Consider the following 21211-nt stretch of genomic DNA (forward strand, 5'->3'; position numbering starts at 1 on the left):
ATAAAGAAGTTATTGATGTGTTTTATTTTGTATTGCATGTTCATATAATTTTCAGGGCACCTGCTGAAGAGTCCTTGAGTTTTACTGTCCAAGGCAGTGAATTCAATTAATGATCGGTAATAACTAATTATATCTTCTGACATCTGAAATCAAATTTAATCTTGAGAAACAGTATTGAGTCGCTTAAGTCATCGAATCCGCTTGAAAAAACATAGCCGGCACATTGCCGTAAAATAGCCGCGACAGACGCCTGTGGCCTTCCATGAATTAATACAACTAAGAAAACAAGATGGAGAGCTCGACCAAGAGTCCTTTAACAGACCACTAGACTTTTTGGGTTAGATTAGGACTGTCAATTTTATGACACATACGGTCAATAGAGAAAAAGCCCTTAAAGAGCTTTTTCAAAATTGATATTCAAAATCAAAATTTCAAGACCAATAATCAAGAATTAGGGCATATAAGTTTGGCACTACTTAGATGCACACTATTAATCTTTAACTAGTAAAGGTTTATAAAATTTAAAGCTCCATAAGAGAGTTCAGAAGTCATTTTACTGAGTGAGGTTAGTTACACAATTTACATAAAAGCAGAAATGACGTCACGCGCACAAATTTTAAATGCCAAGCAGTAGAAGTCTCTGAAGTCAATGAGAAAGTCAATTCCAAGAAGTCAGGTCGTAAGAATCATCGATGGTGACGACGAATTAAAAAACATAGCAAGACAAGTCCTGGCGTACAATTCAAAAAAATTTCATTGACTAAACAGAAAACTAGACCTAGAACGGACTATGAGTGAATTGGGAAAACCGTTTTTAAAAACATCAGATCAAAAAAATGAAAAACAAAAAATCAATGTCAATGTGCCGCATGTGAACAAAAAACCAATAGCGAGAAGTGGAAACTTGGTTCGAAAAAAAACTAGGCCTTGAATGAACTCTGAACGGATTGTGAAAACCATTTAGAAAAAAATCCGAGCCAAATAATTGAAAAAACAGTAAAAATCAGTGAAATTGCCGCGTGTGAACAAAAAAACCACTAGCAAGAAAGCGAATTTTTGGTCAAACACCGTTTTCTCACTCTACTTTAAAATTAGAGCAAAAAAATTCACGCCGCAAAACCACTCGCTCTACTTCCTGTTTTGGCGTGACCAAAATCACTACTCCAAAGTGGCTTCAAAAATCATGAAAATGTGTGAACAGATCTTTAAAAAAAAGACAGCGCCCCAATACAATTCAAATTCTTTGAATTGTAAAAAACACTATGTCCCCAATAATAGCCGCTATCGCTTCGCGGCTATTAAAAATTGGACTTCATTAGTGACCTTTGCTTTACACAGGAGTTTTTGTGACCTTAAACTAATTAACTTTAAAAGTAAACTTAAAGCAATTCAGTTCAGCGAGAAGCCCCGTATGATCAACATATGGTTACCAAAATGACCTAAAATCTGTCTCTTAGAGTTAGAAATGGCATCATCACAAGCGCACACGACGTCATTGAGAGGAAGAAGTCATTCAACAAAATACTTTAACTTGTCTTGTGTGAACAAATGTAAAACGAAAAAGAGCGTCAGACGCAACAAAAACCAAGAGCACCGCAATATAGCTACATATTGCAGCTTTAAAAGCTAACTAAAAAGCTCTCGGCGTTACATCACTGATAGGGTGATTTTCGGCATGAATTTCATTTATGGAAAAATAATCTTTTGATGGTACTTTGTTTTTATTTCAAACTGACCGGATTTTATAAATCAGGTCATACAGTAGCTCATCCGTCTTCAACTCTTCCAGCCAATTTTCCGGGTTGACATGTACAAAACACATGATCTGCGTATACAGACTGACATTCGGATTTTTCATTAGTATCCGTTCGCACCTGGGGTAGTTGGACATGTTGAATAGCTGAACGAGGTCAGACAGGAACATATGAGAGTCGTTTTTGATAATTGGATTGCTACTTCGCATCAGATTGAGCAACTCCGGAATCTGTAAATTGTGAGTCTAATACCATTTTAGAAATTTCAATTTCGTTATTGAGCGCCATCTTTAAAGTCCCGTACCGGCAAAAGTATCCTTCGTCAAATTGCTCTCAAAATAGCAACTTAATGGCATGCTTCAAAAAAGGATATCCTTCAAAATACCAACTTACGTTTATAATTATTACAATAAAGCCCACGTAATTAAACTTATTCAACATCTCATTCGATTAGATTCTCATTTCCCCATAATGCTACAGATTGAATTTCAGGTGCAGATAAAATCAATTCTGTCAAAAAACCGTTGAAGTTCAATTAGAGTTTCTATGGGTATTGTCGATTGAGAGAGAACTAGGCTCTAGTGGAAGAAGTTTAGTACCGATCACACGCAAGACTAAACTAACGAGAGAGTTCTCGTGAGGATATTTGGCAGAAGAGAGGGCCAGAATGTATTGTACATCTCTACAGGGCAGATGACACAACCTGTCACACTCCTGCTGGTATTTCTGGTCAACCTTCTTGGCAGAAAACTGCTGCCAGCAGAGATCTACAAACAAACACCCGCATTCGCATACTGGAAGTGAAAATCAATTTAATGAGATTTTACCTTGACGTATAACAATTGAATGTTATTATTGGCTTAAGCACCGTTTAGAATCTCAACAGTTCCAGCATCTGAAAAGATAAACTGCCAAATTGTGGAAAGATAAGTTCAGATGGTATAACTTCTCGTTAGAAAAAAGGTTTATTCCATTTATAACGGCAACTGTATAAGAGAACAACCTTCGTTATAACTTGTTCTACATTTGGGCACCAGGAGATTATAAACATATTGTGGCCTCGCAACCTCGATATTTCGTCGAATAAGTTCCAGGTAAGCAGGGAGTCCGAACGATTGATGTCCATAACGTTGCACAACAATTGAATATTCAAAAATGCATTGCCTGATTGTTAACCGGTGAACTTGTTTTAGCTGAGTAAAATTCGTTCCCTCTTTATAATTTCGTTCACAAAAATGCACCATTTCACAAAACTCATTCGGAAGTCGCCCAATCTAATTCCAACAGCTCACCTATTGCTTGAATTCGATGCTCTCATGCTATTTTTAGTCAGGAATTCCCTGCCCACATCTTGTGTGATAATGGCACGAATATCTCATCATAAATATCCTGTGTCATAACGCTCAGTCCAGCGTATTAATCATTGGCTCAATTACTGATATAAACTTGGAACCTAACTTCCCAGCCACTATACCTATAGGTAGCCCATAGAAACTAAAGCTCGCTCCGTAATTTAGGAGTGAGTAAAATGGTACATCGGACAAAATTGATCTCAAAAACTGGCGGGTGAGGGCGGTCTATAGATTGCTTGGTTTAGAGGTAAATAGAACTGTTCCCAAAGGTCACAAATGGACTACAAGCCATGGAATCAGAGAATTATATACTGTAATCAAAACAACGCATTTAAACTGAATTACTTTCGACAACCGCAAATGCTCAAAAACCTACTTCTAACGCTCCTGCGTGGATCTACTGACTAATAGATACATCGACTCTGACTGTAATGGAATAAGTTATTGACATTGAGTCTAGGAAATATTTGCAGGCAAAACTGCGGCTGACCGTAAAAACATAGCCCTCTTTGTACGCTTTCCTTGTACAGATAACTGTTTCAAAATCTGTACTCACGGTGAGATCCATTCTCAGCAAGCATGCATCTGTCTCTGTCTGGGTATATGTTCCTATATAGCGTAGAAAGCGCACATGCACAATGGTTGTACAACGAGTCTTCCAAGCACAGCTTTCTGCACACCTAAAAAAACAGATTTTCTTACCAATGTTTACCACTACCAAAAACAATTAAACTAACTTCAAAAACATTTTGTTCCACCCGCAAAACCAGCTTGCTTCTTTAGAGACATGCAATTTATTAAACTCCCGCGCAAATTTGACTTCGAAAAAACTCACCTTATCGCTGTAGGCCAAACCAATCAATTGGGGGCTTTCGAGAGGCCACACATTGCTGCAATGTTCCCTTCGATTATCATATCGTTCCAGAGCTCTCTTAAAACGAATGATATTATTTGATGACAATAAAACGTTAATGAGCCCTCTGACTTTCAATCAAATTCACTTTGAGTGGCAGAAACTCGTCAGCTGGTTGCTAACCTGGTTGAATCTGACATGTGCATCAACGCCTAGAGGAGTGAACAACCCTCTATCTTCAGCGAACGACGGCAGTTGATTAGCATCGTGCGCTGATATTCTAATACCTCTTGTAGAAGCTCTGGTGTTGTTTGAGGTTTCAGGGAGTCGCACTTTCAGTTTGAGACCTGAATATCATCAGACAGAATAAAACAAATGTTTTATTTATCTAAGATAATTCTTAATCAAATGATCTAACCAAGAGCATTATTGCTGTTTGAAGGATCTTGTAGTTTGTTGCGATAGTTAGGTGATCGGAAGGTGAAACAGTTTCCATATGAATCGCTTTTCTGTACAGAAAAATCTCTGAAATGACAACTCCTATTTCAAAAGCTGAAATTAAAATCAACTTTAACACCTAATAACAGGCCCGCAAATGCATCACAAGAAAAATCTTTTAACGGAGTAGAAGGTTTAAAAGGAATTAGGATTTCTGTTTCGTGCCAACTCCGGCTCGAACCCATATGCCCCTCGTTTACCCGTCATAGGTTTTAACACCTACGCTACCGAGGCGTATTTTTGCGTCTATTACCCTATGTAGCAGAAACTTTCTGTTAAGCGACATTTTTGGCTTTCCTGAGTTGCATGTCTAAGGAACGCTAAGACTTGTGCAAAAAACTAAGACTTGAGCTTATACATGGTGGCATAGCGCGTTTCAAAATGCCTGTACTAGTAGCGGCAGTAGTAGTAGGTCAGGTTTGTCTTCAGTGGACAATGAGTTTGTTATGCGGGTTGCAGTTTCTACAAAAACAGTATTCTCCAGGTGCATAAGCAAGGTTGCATAATTAAAGAACGTTAACACGAGATGAATAGACCTTAAGCATGGTGACGTAGCACTCGAATTAGAATAAAAATATGGAAGAAAAACATAAAATAGAAAGATTAAAGGGACATAAAGAAGGGAGCAAGAAAAACAGTACTGGATGAAAAACAACAATAACCTTTCTGAGCCAAAAAAATAATAGCCATCTTTGGCATGAACTTGGCCGCGAAGCAATGCCTCTCGCAAAACCGCCATAGGTCTTATCGATTACGCTGCGTATTGCATTTGTTTATTTTTCAACATCCGCAGAAATTTGTTCGACAACTCATTTCGACAACTCAAATCTTATTTTACCTATAAAAACGAACAGCCACAATTTGAAGATTACTATATTAATAACAATGCTGATTAATTTATTTAACATTTTAGAGCATGTAGATATCTAACCTTAGGGTTATAGTCTGAGTAATTTACATGTTTCAAAAAAAAACTCTTTCGGCTCGCTCATTTTTGCTATGCGACATAAAAGCAAAGCTTTTCCGTCAAACCAAAGACAAGAAGGCCCAAAATTTCTCCCGAGAAGTCTGATTTTTCTTTTGAATTACTGAAGGAAAACCAAAAAAAGCCAAACTCAACGTATGCTAATACTCGTTATCTGCAACCAGCTTCAAATTTTCCAGAACAATTGTTCAGCTCCGCTGGTTTCGCCAACAACTATTTGAGGCAACGACAGTGTTCTTGCCTTCCTTATTTCAGGTCAACCAATAGCAATTAGTTTTTCCAAATAACTAATGACCGGTACGGGACAAGGATTGAAATGGCTCTTGCAAAATTGAAAAATTTCTTTAGGAAGTCGCATGAAGGGGTTCCAAACTGCTCAGAAACTTGTACCATGATTTCATATCTTTTCATCAGCTTAGGCGAATTGTACCCACAGAGACTTGTACAGATTTAAGATAGCTCCCCATCAAATTGCTTCTCAAAACAGTTTCGGTGAATCAAATATTTAGCAAGTAGCAAAGCGTAAGGCTCTAAGAGCTGTTCAGCCACTTCATGCAATCCAGCTTTACTTGTTTATCCTGTTTTTGAGACAAATTTAAAAAACATCAGACGAAAATTGGATCGAACAAAAAAGATTAATCAGCGAGTTGAGAATATTTTCAAAAGCAGATGTCAAGGATAGCGCAAATTTGAAGTGGGTTTGTAGGACTAGGTATATGTTGGTGTGCTTGTTGAGATAGTTGTAAGTGGTGGTAAAAATTTTACCTCTTTTAAAAAAGAAGAAGTGGTTTATGATCCACGCAATGGACCAAACATGGATTGAAGCAATCAGTAGAAAAAGGTTCTTGGAATATTGCCTGGCTTTAAGACAAAAATTTTCTGATACTTCATTTTTCGTTGCGTCTTTACCTTTTATGTTTCCTCTTTCATTCGTTTGATATCACTGAACATTGTGGTGAACCCTGGATTTGGAGACTTTGTTAAATTTTCGATAGAGTAGGCAGATTTTGATGGATTGTGTTTCTACGCGGTTTCTGGATTTGTCTCGATAGACATTTTTTTAAAAAAATTTTACTCGAGTTTTCTAAATCTTGTCTCAATTAGGCCATATTTTCTGTTGCTATATTGGTTTGAATTAAGCTTCCTTAGACTTCAAGCTGATCGAAGCGTGTTCTGATTGAAGAGAGACAGACTTAGGTGAAACCTTAAGCAATGCTGCTCAATTTATATTTTGTTTAGCAATCAAAGCCAGCTCCCGTTACACCTGCTATTATCCTTTGGTGTGGGGGGGGGGGTATTGTGAAGATTTTTCACAAAATGTCTAAATGTCCAAGAGTAATTGTTTACTGCGCCATATCGTCCTTAATTCATTAGTACAAATACGAGAAGGTTGAGTATGCACTTCTATTGGAGTAGCTGTAAATGGAAAACAACGAATACAAAATGGATAGCTGAATCATCTACACCTCCTATGCATCTTGTGTTTTTAAGCAAACAGTAGGTCTCGGGTACAACGTAGCAAAATTGAGAATGAAAATTGATAAAGCAAGGACCAAAAACTTTAGTTTACAATTCTAGTACCTACATGCAAACTTAAGCCACGGGACGAATCATTCCCATCTACCACACAGGCTTTAGACAGTTTCTCCGAAGGTAGAGTTCAATTATCACCCAAAAGTCGTAAACCTTGACTTCATTTCAGACATTAATACCAGTTGATCAAAAATGGAAAAACCCGTTGCAACACGTTTTAGTTTAAGGCTGTAGCAATCCGTCTTCCGAGTACCGAGGATATGTGACTACAATCCCAAGGTCCACCATGAAAAGTTTGCTAAAGCTTGCGGTGACGAATGTTCATTTCAAATGTAATGGGATCTGGTATGAGCAATCAGATGGTCTGGCTATGGGTGCTTCACTGGCTGTAATACTAGCCAACGTGTGGATGAAATCGTTTGAGGCATCACAGCAAAAACCGGAGCTCAGTGAAAACTTTTCCAGATCCGACATAAACGGGAAGTGCAAAGACTGTAACCGGAGAGTGACTTACCGAGGAAAAGGAGTAGAATGTGAGTCATGCAAAACTGGCTTCATGCAAGATGCCAAAAAATATCGAATGAGGAATACGCCAACATGCAGGATGTTGTTTGGATTTGTACTTATTGCAGCAATCAACAGACAGTGGGGCATGATAAGATGAAATTCTTTAAAAGGTATGTGGATGATAGTATCTGCACGGTTCGTGGTGACCCGGATGAGTATTTAAAATTTACAAACTCATTACACAACAACCTGCAATTTACCTAAGAAAAAGTGAACATGGATGGGGATTTGGCTTTTCTTGACATTAACGTAAATGTGAGTAGCAAAAATAATATCACCTGTCATTGGTATGAAAAACCGACTGACACTGGAATAATACTGAATTTTCGCAGCTGTGCACCGCTTCAGCTTAACAAAAATGTGATTCAAGGGGCGGTTCACAGGGTTTTTAATGCAACCTCTAATTGGTTGGCCTTCGATCAGGCTCTTGAAAAGAACAAAACTTGCTGGACCAAAAATCAATATCCAGAGGAATGGTCTTCAAAAATAGTGAATCAGACTCTAGAAAAGATAATAAGTGGCGGTAAAGACCAATTAGGAACAACAACAAAAGAGCATCAAAAAAGCAAGACTAAATCTATTGATAAGCCAACTATTTTTCTACAATACAGAGGTCACCTTACTCAAAACTTTGCAAGCAAACTGGAGAAACTATGCGAATTGCAAGTAGTTTTTACAACGCGGAAATTAAGATCGTGCCTCCCCACCCTGAAATCATCTTTCAATAGAGACCTGAAATCCCACGTGGTATATGAGATTAAATGTAATGGATGTGGATCCATCTATGTTGGGCAAATAAGCCGGCATGTTACCACAAGGATAACAGAACATCAAAAGAAGGATTCACAGGTGGGTCAACATCTGGTTAAATGTCGTGGCGCCACGAATGACATTGAATGGAAAGTTCTGGACGCCTGTCGGACAGTAGAAAAACTAATGATTATAGAAGCTATATATATCAGCAAGCTGAAGCCAGCACTAAACACACGCGATGAATATAGGGGGAGGGTACTCACGCTAATATATTAGTTCAAATCATAATTTGTTTAGATGAGATTACATAGAGCAAAAAACTTCTTGGGCATGACAAAACGAAATTTGCAAAACCTCCAAAAGAGGGATACTTATAGTTATGGCAAATTTGGAATAACCCTAAAAATACAAGAACATGGCCAAAATCGAAAAATCCGGAATAGGAATGTTTTTAATTAAATTGATAACAGATGTAAATATAAGCTGTAAATAGGCTAAATATTTTATATAGGGAAAAATTTTTGATTGATTTTGTAGAATAGTTCCTAGAATTGTTTTAATTGTCGTCTCAGACAAATGTAAAAACATATTCATTTTATCTTTTAACAACATGTAAAACAGTTTTAACCTGACGATAAACGTAAAGTTCAAAAACGTTTGTTTTAAATATTGGAAGTAATTTTAATTTGACAAATTGGTTTCTTTTACACTACAATTAAAATGCGTTTAAGTAAAAAGGGCTCAGCTGTGGCAAGATAACTTTGTTTCTATGAAGAGCACCAAGTTTATAACAGTTATCATCCGTTATTTAACCCAGTGTAATCAATCTTGGCAGGGAGTAATTGCATAATTTGGGGCGAGTTCTTTCATTGTCATTTTTGAGGAGTTGGTTTAGATTTACAAATGGTGCGATAATAAACATCCAAATATGGCTAAATTCTTGAGTTGAGTGGTTGACCGGTTAATTAACTGGTAGCGTTAGAAGTCTGATAGTTTTTTTCGAATTGAATAGCTTGAATAGAAGTTAGCAAGGCATGAAGAAAGCATTCAGGTCAACTGATTGTTCATTTGAAGTCATAGCAAATTTTACGTACGGAAGGCGCATCGGCTGAGGGCTCAGCAGCGGTTGGAACAAATTACTTTTTCGCGCTCTTTATTACGTTGTGATTCGACTAGTTGTAGGAAGGAGGAACTCCTTTCTGCTATTCAAAGTAATAATCCAGTTTCAAAAAGACAATCGTGACTCTAATATTGTAGAGGAATTGAAACTTAAGTAACAAAGAGAGCGATAGAGATAGAGAAAGAGAGAGGCCTGCATCTGTCCCAGAGAAATTTGGTCCTTGCTGAGAGAAGAAGATCAGTATCGAGAGCCAAGAACAAGAGAATCGTGAGGCACCTGTTAGGCCTAACTCTTCAAAAGATGATGTCGTACTTAGACCCGCAGATATCACCCTACAGAAATCCCGGAAGAGCTAGAGCAGAGTTCGAGGATTTGGCCCAGGTTGAGAAAGAGGACATTAAGGAGTTCTCCAGAAGGGTGAGGTTGCTGGGACCGACTTCTAATAGCCACAACGAAAAGATTCATGAGTGAAGACATTAACTGGAAACACCTCAATAATGAGCTGTTTGATCTGGAGATAGAGGAATTGCTTCTTTTGGAGGACTTCAACACTTTCAACGATGCACTTGATAGGGCTTTTAAAATCGATGCAATCAGTCGACAAATTCAGATTCAGGCAACCCAGTTCGTTAGCAACAGAGCAGTGAGAGGAGAGAAATCAATTTAAGGCTGTAGGTGGCCAATATGAGACGGGCCAGATGAAGACGGACACTAAGAGATGAAGAAGCAAGTGAATAATCAAACGAATATGATCGAAGGGACGCCGGAGATGACGAATAAGTTTGTGATTTCGGTTTTCCCGGACCCCGGCAGGGGATTTGGGCGACAATACGAGTCGTTTGTTCAACTGTTACGCGAAAAAAGCCACGTTGAACAAAACGTCGCCAACACGGTCAGGAAGCAGCTCTAGAGCATCTCAATACTAGGAGTTCGCTGCTTCAAGTGCTCTCAGATGTGAAACTGCGCCCGGGAATGTACTAAAACCAAACAGAACCATTTAAAATAGAAAGGTCCGGGAGCCTCCGAGGATTTAAAATAGGTTTATCCCAGCCAAAATGAACGAGATCTAACTGACAACAAAATCTTCCAACCAGTGAAGAAGCAGTCAACAACGAGAACCAGAGCATTCCAGACCAAAAAATGGAATGAGGAGAGCCAGACATACGAACGGGAAACACTGCGATTACAGGGAGGTGAACGGGACTCTAATTGAGATTTTGTTGGACACAGTCGCTTCGACCGACAAGATAAGATCTTCCACATTTGACCAAATTAAAGAACCGAAAAAGCAGATTTGATACCGCGGACTCTGAAAAGCAGCCAGCTGATGAAAGATACGTGAAGGTTTCAGGATCAGCAACAATTCAACTCAATATGGGTGACATCGATGACGAGTGCGAAGTTCTTATAATAGATGAGCTCAAAACAGAAATGATTCTTGGACTCAGAAATCTACAAACACATAATGCTAAATCAATTTGCAGACAAAGCGGTGTTGCACGACCCCAGTCGAGTCACATATGGTTCTCTCGCAGATCACTCGCAGTTCAAAATTATGGGAAACCACGCAGAATGGTAACACAAACCCGAAATTGGACGCCAAACCAAAGGAAGCTGTCACTCCGATCCTGCAAAAGGTTAGCAAGGAGAAGCACCAAGTTGAGGTTATGATGGCCTCCGGGAGTATCTATAATGATGACGAGGACAGTAATGGAAGCATTGGATTCGATGTCAACGACGACGAAAAAATTCAGCCCGAGGAAGAAAATGGGAGTCAAGAGGATCACCTCTGAGTAGTAAGATAAAAATTTGCGGCAAAAACAGGTGGTGGCTCAAAACACCTCAACAAATATCCGAGCATAACTTAACAAAATTTGGTCCAGAAGTCCCCGGAGTTCAGAGGACAGCCTTTGGAAGAACTTGTCATCAGATACAGAGATGTTTTTGCCTAGGAAAATTCAGAGCTGTGATCGACCGTCGTTGTTGAGCTTCAAACTGAAATAAGCGAGACAAAACCACCCAGGTGCTGCCTCATAGAATCTCCCCAGCAAGGATACACATCATCCATGAAAAAATCCGGAAGATGTTAAAGAGGGGCTTGATACAACGGTCTAAAAGTCCATACAGTGCACCAATTGTATTATAAAAAAAAGAAAGACAGGAAATGGAGGTTCTGCGTAGACTACAGAAACTTGAACAATCTCACATTGAAGTATGCCTACCATATGCCTAACCAGGCCCAAATGTTTGACGGCTTGACAAAAAACACATTTTCTCCTCTGTGGATCCGGCAAGTGGATATTCACAGGTTCCCGTAGCCGCTGAGCGCAGGCAATGGCGGAATTCGCTACACCGGATAGACGGCTTTTGTTACACCACATCTAAAAAAACGGCGTAGAGTCTTTTTGAGCTGAAAAAGTATCAGTAGCGGTGTACCTAAACCATCTCGTTGGTGTGGAAAGAACATGTCCCGACCCCGAACTTAAAAGTTAAAGGATGGACAATACCCCAGACAGTTAAGGAAATATGTCCCTTCAATGGATTTGCCAGTTACCACCAAAAGTTCAATAAGGATTTTTCAAGCATGGCAAAACCCCTCCTCGATCTGATCAAGAAAAACGTACAATTTTATTGGATGTTGGCTCAGCAAGTTTTTTTGGACCAGCTGAGGCTAGATCTAGTGACTACACTCGTATCCAGAACCAAAACTAAATGAGCTCTTTTATTGCAGACACCAATGCCAGGAAAGTGAGTATTGGACCAGTTCTTGCCAACGAAGTCAAAGGATTGGACCGAATCCTGGTGAATTTTTCTCGTGTCCTAAGCCTAACGGACATGATGTTTTATACCAATAAAAGTGATGCCATGACGGCGATCCAAGCTTTGAATTATTAACCGGCCAAGATTTTTCCGTTTGTCCGTTTTTTTCTGTTTTTTGTTCCGTTTGTCTTGAGATGCAACCATGCCAGATTTAGATAGATGTTTCGAATGGACGAAGCTGATATTACCTTTAGGATGAATTAAAATGTCCACGAGTTGGATCTTATCTTCGTGCACCGAGCAGGGAATCAGCACGGTAACACTGATGGTCTTCCAAGACAGAATTCGGAGGAACCAAACTGGGCTCTGGGGAAAAAGAAGAATTTATGGCTTGTTGCACTCAACCTATTTCACTCGAAGTGGCTTTCGCCTTGACACGACAATCCTATTGGATCGCCAGTAAAGAGGTAGAACGCAGAAGTTTGTACTTGGTTAAAAAACCAACTTGATGAACAGACTAGAGAAACGCTTGACGTGGAAGATGAAGCTAGAATCAGAGCGTTTCTGTGGCTTCCGTACAACTTTGGAGAAGATGTCGAAAGTTTTGGGTCAATCGTAGTATCGCGGGAGAAGCATCTCAGCATAGGGCCGCAGTTTTAGCATATTGGTCCAGATTGAACAATCTCATGTGAGGAAGGGCGTCCTCTATCGGCGTTGGTTTAATGGAATGGCAAACCCGCAATTCTCCACATTGTGATTCCAGTGGTGGGCAGGAAGATGATTTTGTATCAGTTACCTGCATCCCCAGTCAGTGGCGCACATTTTGCTGTAAAAATAACGCTGCGAATGATTCGTCAAATTTTATGGTGGCCACATATGAGACAAGATGTCTAAAGGATGCTGGCCTGGTGTCTACCATGTGCAACTAGGTTAACCGCTGTAGGAAAGAGAATCGGAGGACTGCTACCATTGAATGTTAGAATACAGTTTCATACAATAGTTTCAGATATCTTAGATCCCGTTACAATGAACAATGCTTTGCAAGCTCAGCACAAATTAAAAGTGACCGATCTGTTCATGAAGTATGTGGACTGTATTTTGCTTAGGGACACCCAAGCAGCTGATTTAACCAAGTGACTCTAGAAAACTGGTTTTGCTATTTGATTTAGCTGATGCACTCGATACGGTTCAGGGATAGAACTTCAGGAACCAGCACATGTTAGAGGTTTGGAAATTGTTGTATATTGATAAAAAGTAGGACTTCACCATATCACCTTCAAAGCAACTGCCGAGTGGAGAGAAACATCAGGTTGTTTGCTGATGTGATCTCGAACTACAGTTCTGTCAGGCCGCAGTTCTGTCAAACCCATAGGACAACGCAGGCAACCCCCTAGAGCCTTGTCTATCACATAGACTTGTTCTATCCAAAGCCACAAGGTGAGCAACTCACAAGAGACGGCTTTTCCGAAGATTTGTCACGTCTGTTCTGAGAGGCTCATGGATCAGCTAGAGAATCCCTTAGAGTAAACCACTGACAGCAGAAAGATAAGCGACAAAACAAATTTGCTCACAAATCTTAAGAAAAACAACGTTATGTGTGGTTCTACTCAAAACAGAAGGCTTAGGCTCGTAAATTTTGTTTTGTCCCGTAGTAAGATCCATATCCGGTACAAGATTGAACATTCGAAATTATTTAAAAAGAAGCAAAACCGAGGAAACATCGGAGATGGAGAATACTAAAATACCACCTGATAAAACCTTACTTGGAGAGAGGTGACGCTAGACACCCGAATGAAAAAAAGCTGACCACACTTTTCAGATCCATTTTTTTGAGGACCCAGGCAGACTGAAACAAGTACGTGCATCGCCGCATAACGTTAAGGCACGACTCTTTGCACAGGGGAGAGGGCGATATAACTCAATAAGGCCAACACTTTACCAGGCCTGGAAGAAATGTTTCACGAGGAAATTGCACCTGAATTGGAACCGAATTGGATGCCAGCATAGGTTCCACAGGACGACAACGGACAGGAAGCGCCAGTAGCTATTGACAAACTGCCATTGAAACAAATCATTGCTGATGAATCAGAACTGGATCAACCAACGGTCGTGCCAGAATCTGGGGAAACAACATAAGATTCTCTTGATAGGGAGCTTGCAAGGCCACCAAGAAGGGAGATCCACCCAGTTTTTTTAGCTGGGAAGTGACAAGTAGCTATTAGGAATGTGGAAAACTTATTACCACCCACTAAAAGTTTGACAAAAATTTTAATACTTATCGATCATTACTAACGACGGACTCGTTAGTGATGGTCGATAACCAACGGACAGGAGCAGCTTCCTCAACAAGACGCCCGTAATAATGGCTAAGGCTGTGTAGTCGACTTAGGTCTCGATCTTTTCCCCAATTCCTCAAGCTATCAATAAGTCTAATTTAGTCATCGCCCTCCAAACATTCTCATTCAAATTCGCAGAACAATGGGATGGTGGCTAAAAACTTCGAATTTGTGGTAAAAACAAACTGACTGAAAGTTTTATCAGTATTGGCCTCAAAAAAACTAAAGGAATAGAATACGAAGTGGAAAACATTGCGTGACTTTTATCGGAAAAGAAGAGGTGGTCGAAATGTTCATCAATGGTTCACTGAGCACCCACAGTAGAAGACGGTGATTGTTAAAGCCGCTATTGGTTTGCGCAGCAGCTGCCATAGTTTCAACACCTTTCCTGAAGCAAGGATTCTGTCACTACTTCTTACTCTTCGGATTTTGTAGGGGAGACAAGCAATTGAGGAGTTCGGATGAGAGGCAGAATTTCTGGATAAGGATGTTGAGATAATAACCCTGGAGACTGGAGGGAGAATTCACTTGCGTAGGTTTTCCCCTAACAAGACCGCAAACCATCTAAAGAACATTTCTCATGATAAAAATGCAAACTTCTCGATGATTCGTGATGCGACGAATCGGTTTTTGGAGGAATTTGACGGAGTTTGGACTGCCAGCGGTTATTCATAAGCTCGAAACATCACGATTTCTATCGGGAAGCTTCACGGTTTTCAACTCCGATGCTGAATGAATTGCAGGTACTAAATGCGTTGCGCGAAAAACTAATTGCTTTCAAAATTGGGCTGCACAGTTCCGGATATATCTTTGAAGACGCTCTGACTTCGTTGACTAGACGAATAATCCCAGCTACCTTGATGCAACCAGAGATGCTACATAGAATTCTCGACAATTTGAAGCTGGACTTTATGCGGGAAGCAACTCCTCGTCCTGAACTGTTGACCTACTATGGATTCGACCTAGTGGATTTTACTATGATAACAAAAACGAGAATTAATCTGCTTGGGAACATACCATTTCATCATACTAGCAGACTCTACCATGTAAACTTGGCTGTCGCGTTAACCCAACCAATTAACGATCGAGTTAAAGCAACGCAGTACCTGTTACGGAAGCCCCACTTCCTAATTTCCGAGAACAGGGACTACTTTGCTGAACTGTCCGAAGTGAAAATCATCGCACACTGCGTGGGGACTAACCATCTGAAGTTGTGTCTGAGTTCACTCTCCATGTTCAAGACGAGAGCTTATTTGTCAAGCATTTTCTTGAGCTTACTGCGCGCTGCATTAAAATTGTGCACGCAAGAAGTGTTTATAACGCCAAAAGAACCAACCGCAGACCATTTGTACGACTCATTGTACTTATTCATTGGTTACGGCTATATTGTCAGCCTACAAGTTGTTCAATTTTATCAATAGATTGAAACAGAGTGGTCGTCCTTTTTCTGGATGTTGAAGACGTCTGATCAGGACACCATGTGTTGGACGATTTGAGAACACGTGTTAAACCCTAATTCTGTACCCAGATCCGCTGACGTATCAGTAAAGCAGTGGAATGGCGATCAATATTCAACAGCACCCTTTACTGCGGACCCCGAATTGCTTCGCTCTGGAAATGGGAATCCGAGAAACTTGGAGCAGAGATCTCTAATGCTTTCTGTAATCAAGATCACCCAGATATGTTAGAATTTTTAAGATCCAACTTAAGTGAATTGCGTACGGAGGTTGTCGACAAGCAGTGTGTGGAGCGGATTTCCCATCCTTTTGCTGAAGGGATCATGAACCAGCATCTGCTTTTCCGTTAGAATACTCGCCATAGTCGACCGGCCATTGTTTTGATTAGCTGCCTACCGGTCATAGCTCTGGATCTCGAAGTGTACCCAATTTATCGATCAATTGTAAAGGATCCTGTACCCTTGTATAAGAGACCCTTCCATCGACAATTGATCACTTTTCCGTAGTCGAGAATTCCTCGGGATGAAAGTACAGACTGCTCTCCCAGGTTTGATTCTTTTCGACTGGACACCTGACAAGCTATTAGAACCCAACCCAGTTTCAAATCAATCTTCGAACTGAACTAGGCGACCGCTTTGCCCGCATTGATATAGCAGACCAAAAAACGAGATTTGATTGAGGCAATGGGCTTGAAAGATAGGAGAGTGTCACTTCCCCAAAAATCGTCCTTCTCACCCGGTTAACGGCTGAATGACGAAGAGTTGTAAATAACTACTAGTTCAAAGCATTAACTTGAGAGTTATGCCCAGAACTTAGAGTGATTGATTTATAATTTGTATTTGATGGAACTGACTCTTGTTTTTCTGTGTGGTAGGCATTGTTCGCCAATTTAATCCAGTTTTATCTACAGTTTTAGTTGCTTACATTACCGCAGTGTATATAGATTCTAGAACCAAAGTGCTACTTCAAGGCATGCCCCCAAACAACGCAAAAAATGATGATGTGATATGTTTAATGGATATGTACGGATATTTGAAAGTTTGGTCCCCCTTTCAGCCAGCGGAAATACGGAAAAGTGTGTAGCACTTCATTGTAACTATTTTTAAATGCAGCCATTATTGTATATACAAGATCCCTACAACCTCTGTTTTGGAACTCAACATCGCCAAAAAATCCATCGACCCTTAAGTAGATTGCCCAATAAAATGAAATGAAACCTAAAAAAACATCGATCATAAACAAACCGAAGAGATAGAAAGGAGAACATAATTCAATAAAGAAGAAGACCAGGAAAGTATGCTCTGAAAGTAGAAGGAACGTGAGTAAATTTTACTCCCTTCGTCGATAAGGGAAAACAACTCGTGAACTCAGTTTACCTAGCAATCGGCCTACGAATCCCAAAGAATCTGATTGGGCTGAACAGACAAGGCCCACTATCAGAACGAGGAAAACTTGCGCTTCATCTGCGCGTAAAATATTTTGATAGAATCTCCTGTAGTGGGGTGTTCGTAAAAAAACCTCCCAACAAAAATTTCTAAAGCTTGAACGTGACAATTGATATTAGCCATTTGAGCTTACTGTGTTGTGCTAAAACAATAGAGCTGGTAAAAACTGAAATAGTGTAGTAGTAAGCTAATTCTACAGTAGAAATCAAAATAAGCACACGTTATTCAATCAGAAAAAAATTTTTGTTCAATCTTGTTAAAAATCAACGAGTTCCCTTCAAGTTGAAGCGTAATTGTGCCGCTTGAGTGCTTTAAGAGTTTATTGAGATTGGTGAAGTTAACTTAAGTAAGTGCTCCACCTGCAGACCTTTTATACTTGACCTGACTAAGCACCACGTGACCCCCTCATAAAATCCAGATGTGTTTGAAGATGAAGAAAAATGGGAGCCGACCTCATTCATGCTGGGTTGCCATCAAAATAATTCGGATGCGTACCCACAACCTGGCGATAGAACTGCGAGAGGACGGTGGATTTAACCTACTGGAGATCGGATGTGGCCCATGGTTGGAGCTCAAGGGCTTCTTATTGATGGATTGTTGGGTCAAATTTGGGTATTTGGCGGAGAAAGACAACAAAGCCAGCTTTTTCTAGTGAATTGTTAATGAGAGAAGGTTTAAAGTTCCTAGCAATTGCTTGGGAGAAAAATAATGTAGAAGAGAGGAGTGCAGAATTTGAAATTCTCATCGTTTTTTTTGAATTGAAGTCCAACTAAAAAAACGCAAATCCCTCTGGATCAAAAACGGAAAATCCCGCTTTAACAAGTTTTATTTTAAAAGTGTAGAAATCCAAGTATCGGGAATATGCGATAACAACACTTAAAAAAGGCTTAGTTTCGGCAAGATAACTTTGTTTTTAGTAGAGGGACCACGTTTATAACAGTTTATCATTATCCGTTATTGCAGAATACTTGGCAGGGATATAGTGCATTACGTGAGATGGTTCCATCGTTGTCATTTTTTGTCGAGATTGATTTAGAATTACAAATGTGTGAATAATAAACATCCAAATATGGCTAATTTCTTTAGTTGAGTGGTTGACCGATTGATTATTTGTAGCTTAAGAAGTCTGATACTGGTTTTGTTTAGCTTGAATAGCGTGAATGGAGATCTGCAATTTCTAAAGAAGGCGTTTAGGTCAAGTGGTTGTTCATTTGAAGTCATAGCAAATTTTACGTAAGAAAATCACATCGGCAGCAGTGCTTCGCAGCGGTCCAAACAAGTTCTTTCTTCGCGCTCTTTATTAAGTTGTGATTCGACTGGTTGATAGAAAGGAGTAACTCACTGCTGCTATTTGTGATATTAAAAAAGACCCTAGTCACTCCGATATCGTAGAGGAGTTAAAACTTAAGTAACAAAGATAGATAGATTGAGAGAAAGATAGAGATAGAGAGAGAGAAAATGGAATCCGCCGTAGAGAAAAGTTGGTATTTCTTGAGAGAAGAATGATATGAGATAGAATATCGAGAGCCGAGAACAAGAGATTCATGAAGCTGATATTAATGAACGATAACTTTGATTATTTGATAAGTTTCAAATTGATTGTTTATTTTGAATCAGTTTTTTTAGTTTTTCAGTGCTCGAAATACGTTTGTTTCCTTACTGAAATTGTTCACCTTTTCCAGTAAATTATATCAGTTTACCTTTTGATCAGCTGAGTTAATTAATAGCCGAAAACAGAGCCAGGATTGGGCACATCGTGAATAATCTTTAAATAGAACCTTTCTGCCAAACTAAGTCTTTCTTGTTGGGATTTCGGGTGTTAGTGTTTCCCCGACTATTAACTTGTTCTAAATAAAAAATTCTTATTTTCAATTTGTTCGTCATGTTAATTGTCTAGGAGTGTAATTTTTTATCAGTCCACACCAATAATGTCCACCATTTGCATATAGTTTAAATATTTAAAATTATTTGAAATTAAACTTTTTCCCCGATAAAAAGGAGTGGAATACGCATTACACGCTAATCCACGCTAGTTAGAGATAGATTAATGGTGAAACTCTTGCCCGGGGACTTTTGCTGGATGGTGTATGGTGAAGCATAATCTACCGGAATGCTTTCGCCAGACTCTGCTCGACGTAAAAAATGCGTTCGACTTAATTTGCATGCTAAATACATTTACCGCGGTTGAGAAGCAAAATCTTGCTCAGCTTTAGCTAGTACATTTTTAATCCAAAAATTGACGCCTCACCGGAATTTTTGAGCCTTTAAGTTGAGTTCTAAGCCTGTGAACCAAAAGTACCTCACTGATTTTTTCTCAATGAAAAGTTCATGCTAAGTGAAACACCTACTCGAAATTGCATTGTTCTCCTTTGAAAGTGCAGTCGAAGAAGTAGTCGGTCGGTTTCAGGCGCGACATGGAGTAGGGCTTGTGAGGACCCGAGAATGACATCATCTCATGCATCTCTCGGAACTGGGAGAAATTGTACCTGAAATACACCAAGAAAAACCTCCTTTTTCAACGATTACAACATTAATTGGGTTGCCGAGAGCATTAAGATAGCTAATGTCCAAATAAAAAAAAACAAACGTTTGAATTATATAAAAAAAATCGAAAACAGAAATGCTCAATTACTATCGAATGCGTTTCCAATGATGGATATTTCCATAAAAAATAATACAAGATTGGAAACTTATAACTATCCTCTGATTGCTGGTAACGACATAACGTCGATTTCGAACTATGGCTCGCCACCAAAACTGTTCAACTGTCACGGGTATTCTTTCTGTTATAGCCCCTCACCCCCGTGGTCAGATGGTCATGTTATGTAAAAGTGTCCGCAGTTCCGCCCCCTCCAACTAAGTGGTCATATAACTAACAAACCCCTCTCCCCCAATTCCCGTAGACAAATCGCAATGGGATTGGGGCTGTAGTGGGATTGGGGCTGTAATTTCGTGGGCGGGGAGGCTATAGTGGGAAAGATCCGCGACTTACTGCTCTCGGGCTGTACCAGTCCACCCCGTTTCTCAAAGCAAAAAGTCAAATTGCTGAAGGGAGAACGGGAAAATTCCAGGAATATTTGCATATAAAAGACACACTCTACTATACGATTAATGCTTCACACAATGTTTGAGAGCAATTAAACATAATGAAGGCAAAGCCGGATATCGGTGGTTTGTGTAATATTTCCACCCCCCTCTCAGTGCACGCGCCATGTCTTTTCGTAAACATTTACTGGCACGTGCTCCTAAAATTGGGGGTGCATCGTACGAGAGACTAATAGCGGAAGCTCCAGAAATGAACAGTGAAGATGTATTGGGCAGTATTCACAATGTTCTTGCAAACAAATCATAAACCCACAAGAACCTGTCAGTTATCTTGGAACTCGTAAGCATTCTTGGACTCGCAGGATGCGCAGGATAATTCATGGACTCGCAGGATAATGAATTGAAAATTAATACGCGCTCTTCGTATTTTTGACATCGCTTTTACTCGTACATTTTATAATGAAATCCCTTTTTGCAAGGATAGCTGGTGACCTATTGTCTCTCTTCTTATTTTTGACATTTGTCGCCAAAAATAAGGCATGATCTGAACAAATTTAGCCGAGAGTTTGAATCGATCTGGATAAATATCACCATTGCAAATAAAAAACAAGTTTTACTAAATATTTCTTACTGCCCGAAAAAAAACAATCTAGCTTGTTTTTAAACGAATCAGCTTTAAACCTTGACTATGCTACCACTGAATACCACTGAAAACAAGCAGAAAATTGTTACAGGCGATTTCAACATTGATTT

General features: G+C 39.6%; 1 protein-coding gene across 1 annotated transcript in view; it reads right to left on the minus strand.

The window, feature by feature from the left end:
• Positions 1–21211, minus strand: part of LOC142341582 (epithelial sodium channel subunit alpha-like) — a 57740-nt gene that overhangs the window by 3908 nt on the left and 32621 nt on the right. Inside the window, exons 3-9 of the mRNA XM_075392634.1 lie at positions 19762–19899; positions 4378–4484; positions 4143–4306; positions 3942–4037; positions 3663–3786; positions 2379–2521; positions 1737–1984 (exon numbers count right to left, since the gene is read on the minus strand). Coding sequence (XP_075248749.1) covers positions 1737–1984; positions 2379–2521; positions 3663–3786; positions 3942–4037; positions 4143–4306; positions 4378–4484; positions 19762–19899 — 1020 coding nt within the window. The remainder of the gene's footprint in view (positions 1–1736; positions 1985–2378; positions 2522–3662; positions 3787–3941; positions 4038–4142; positions 4307–4377; positions 4485–19761; positions 19900–21211) is intronic.

This window comes from Convolutriloba macropyga, chromosome 6 (assembly GCF_964194025.1).
Source record: "Convolutriloba macropyga chromosome 6, txConMacr16.3, whole genome shotgun sequence".
Lineage (NCBI taxonomy): Eukaryota > Metazoa > Xenacoelomorpha > Acoela > Convolutidae > Convolutriloba > Convolutriloba macropyga.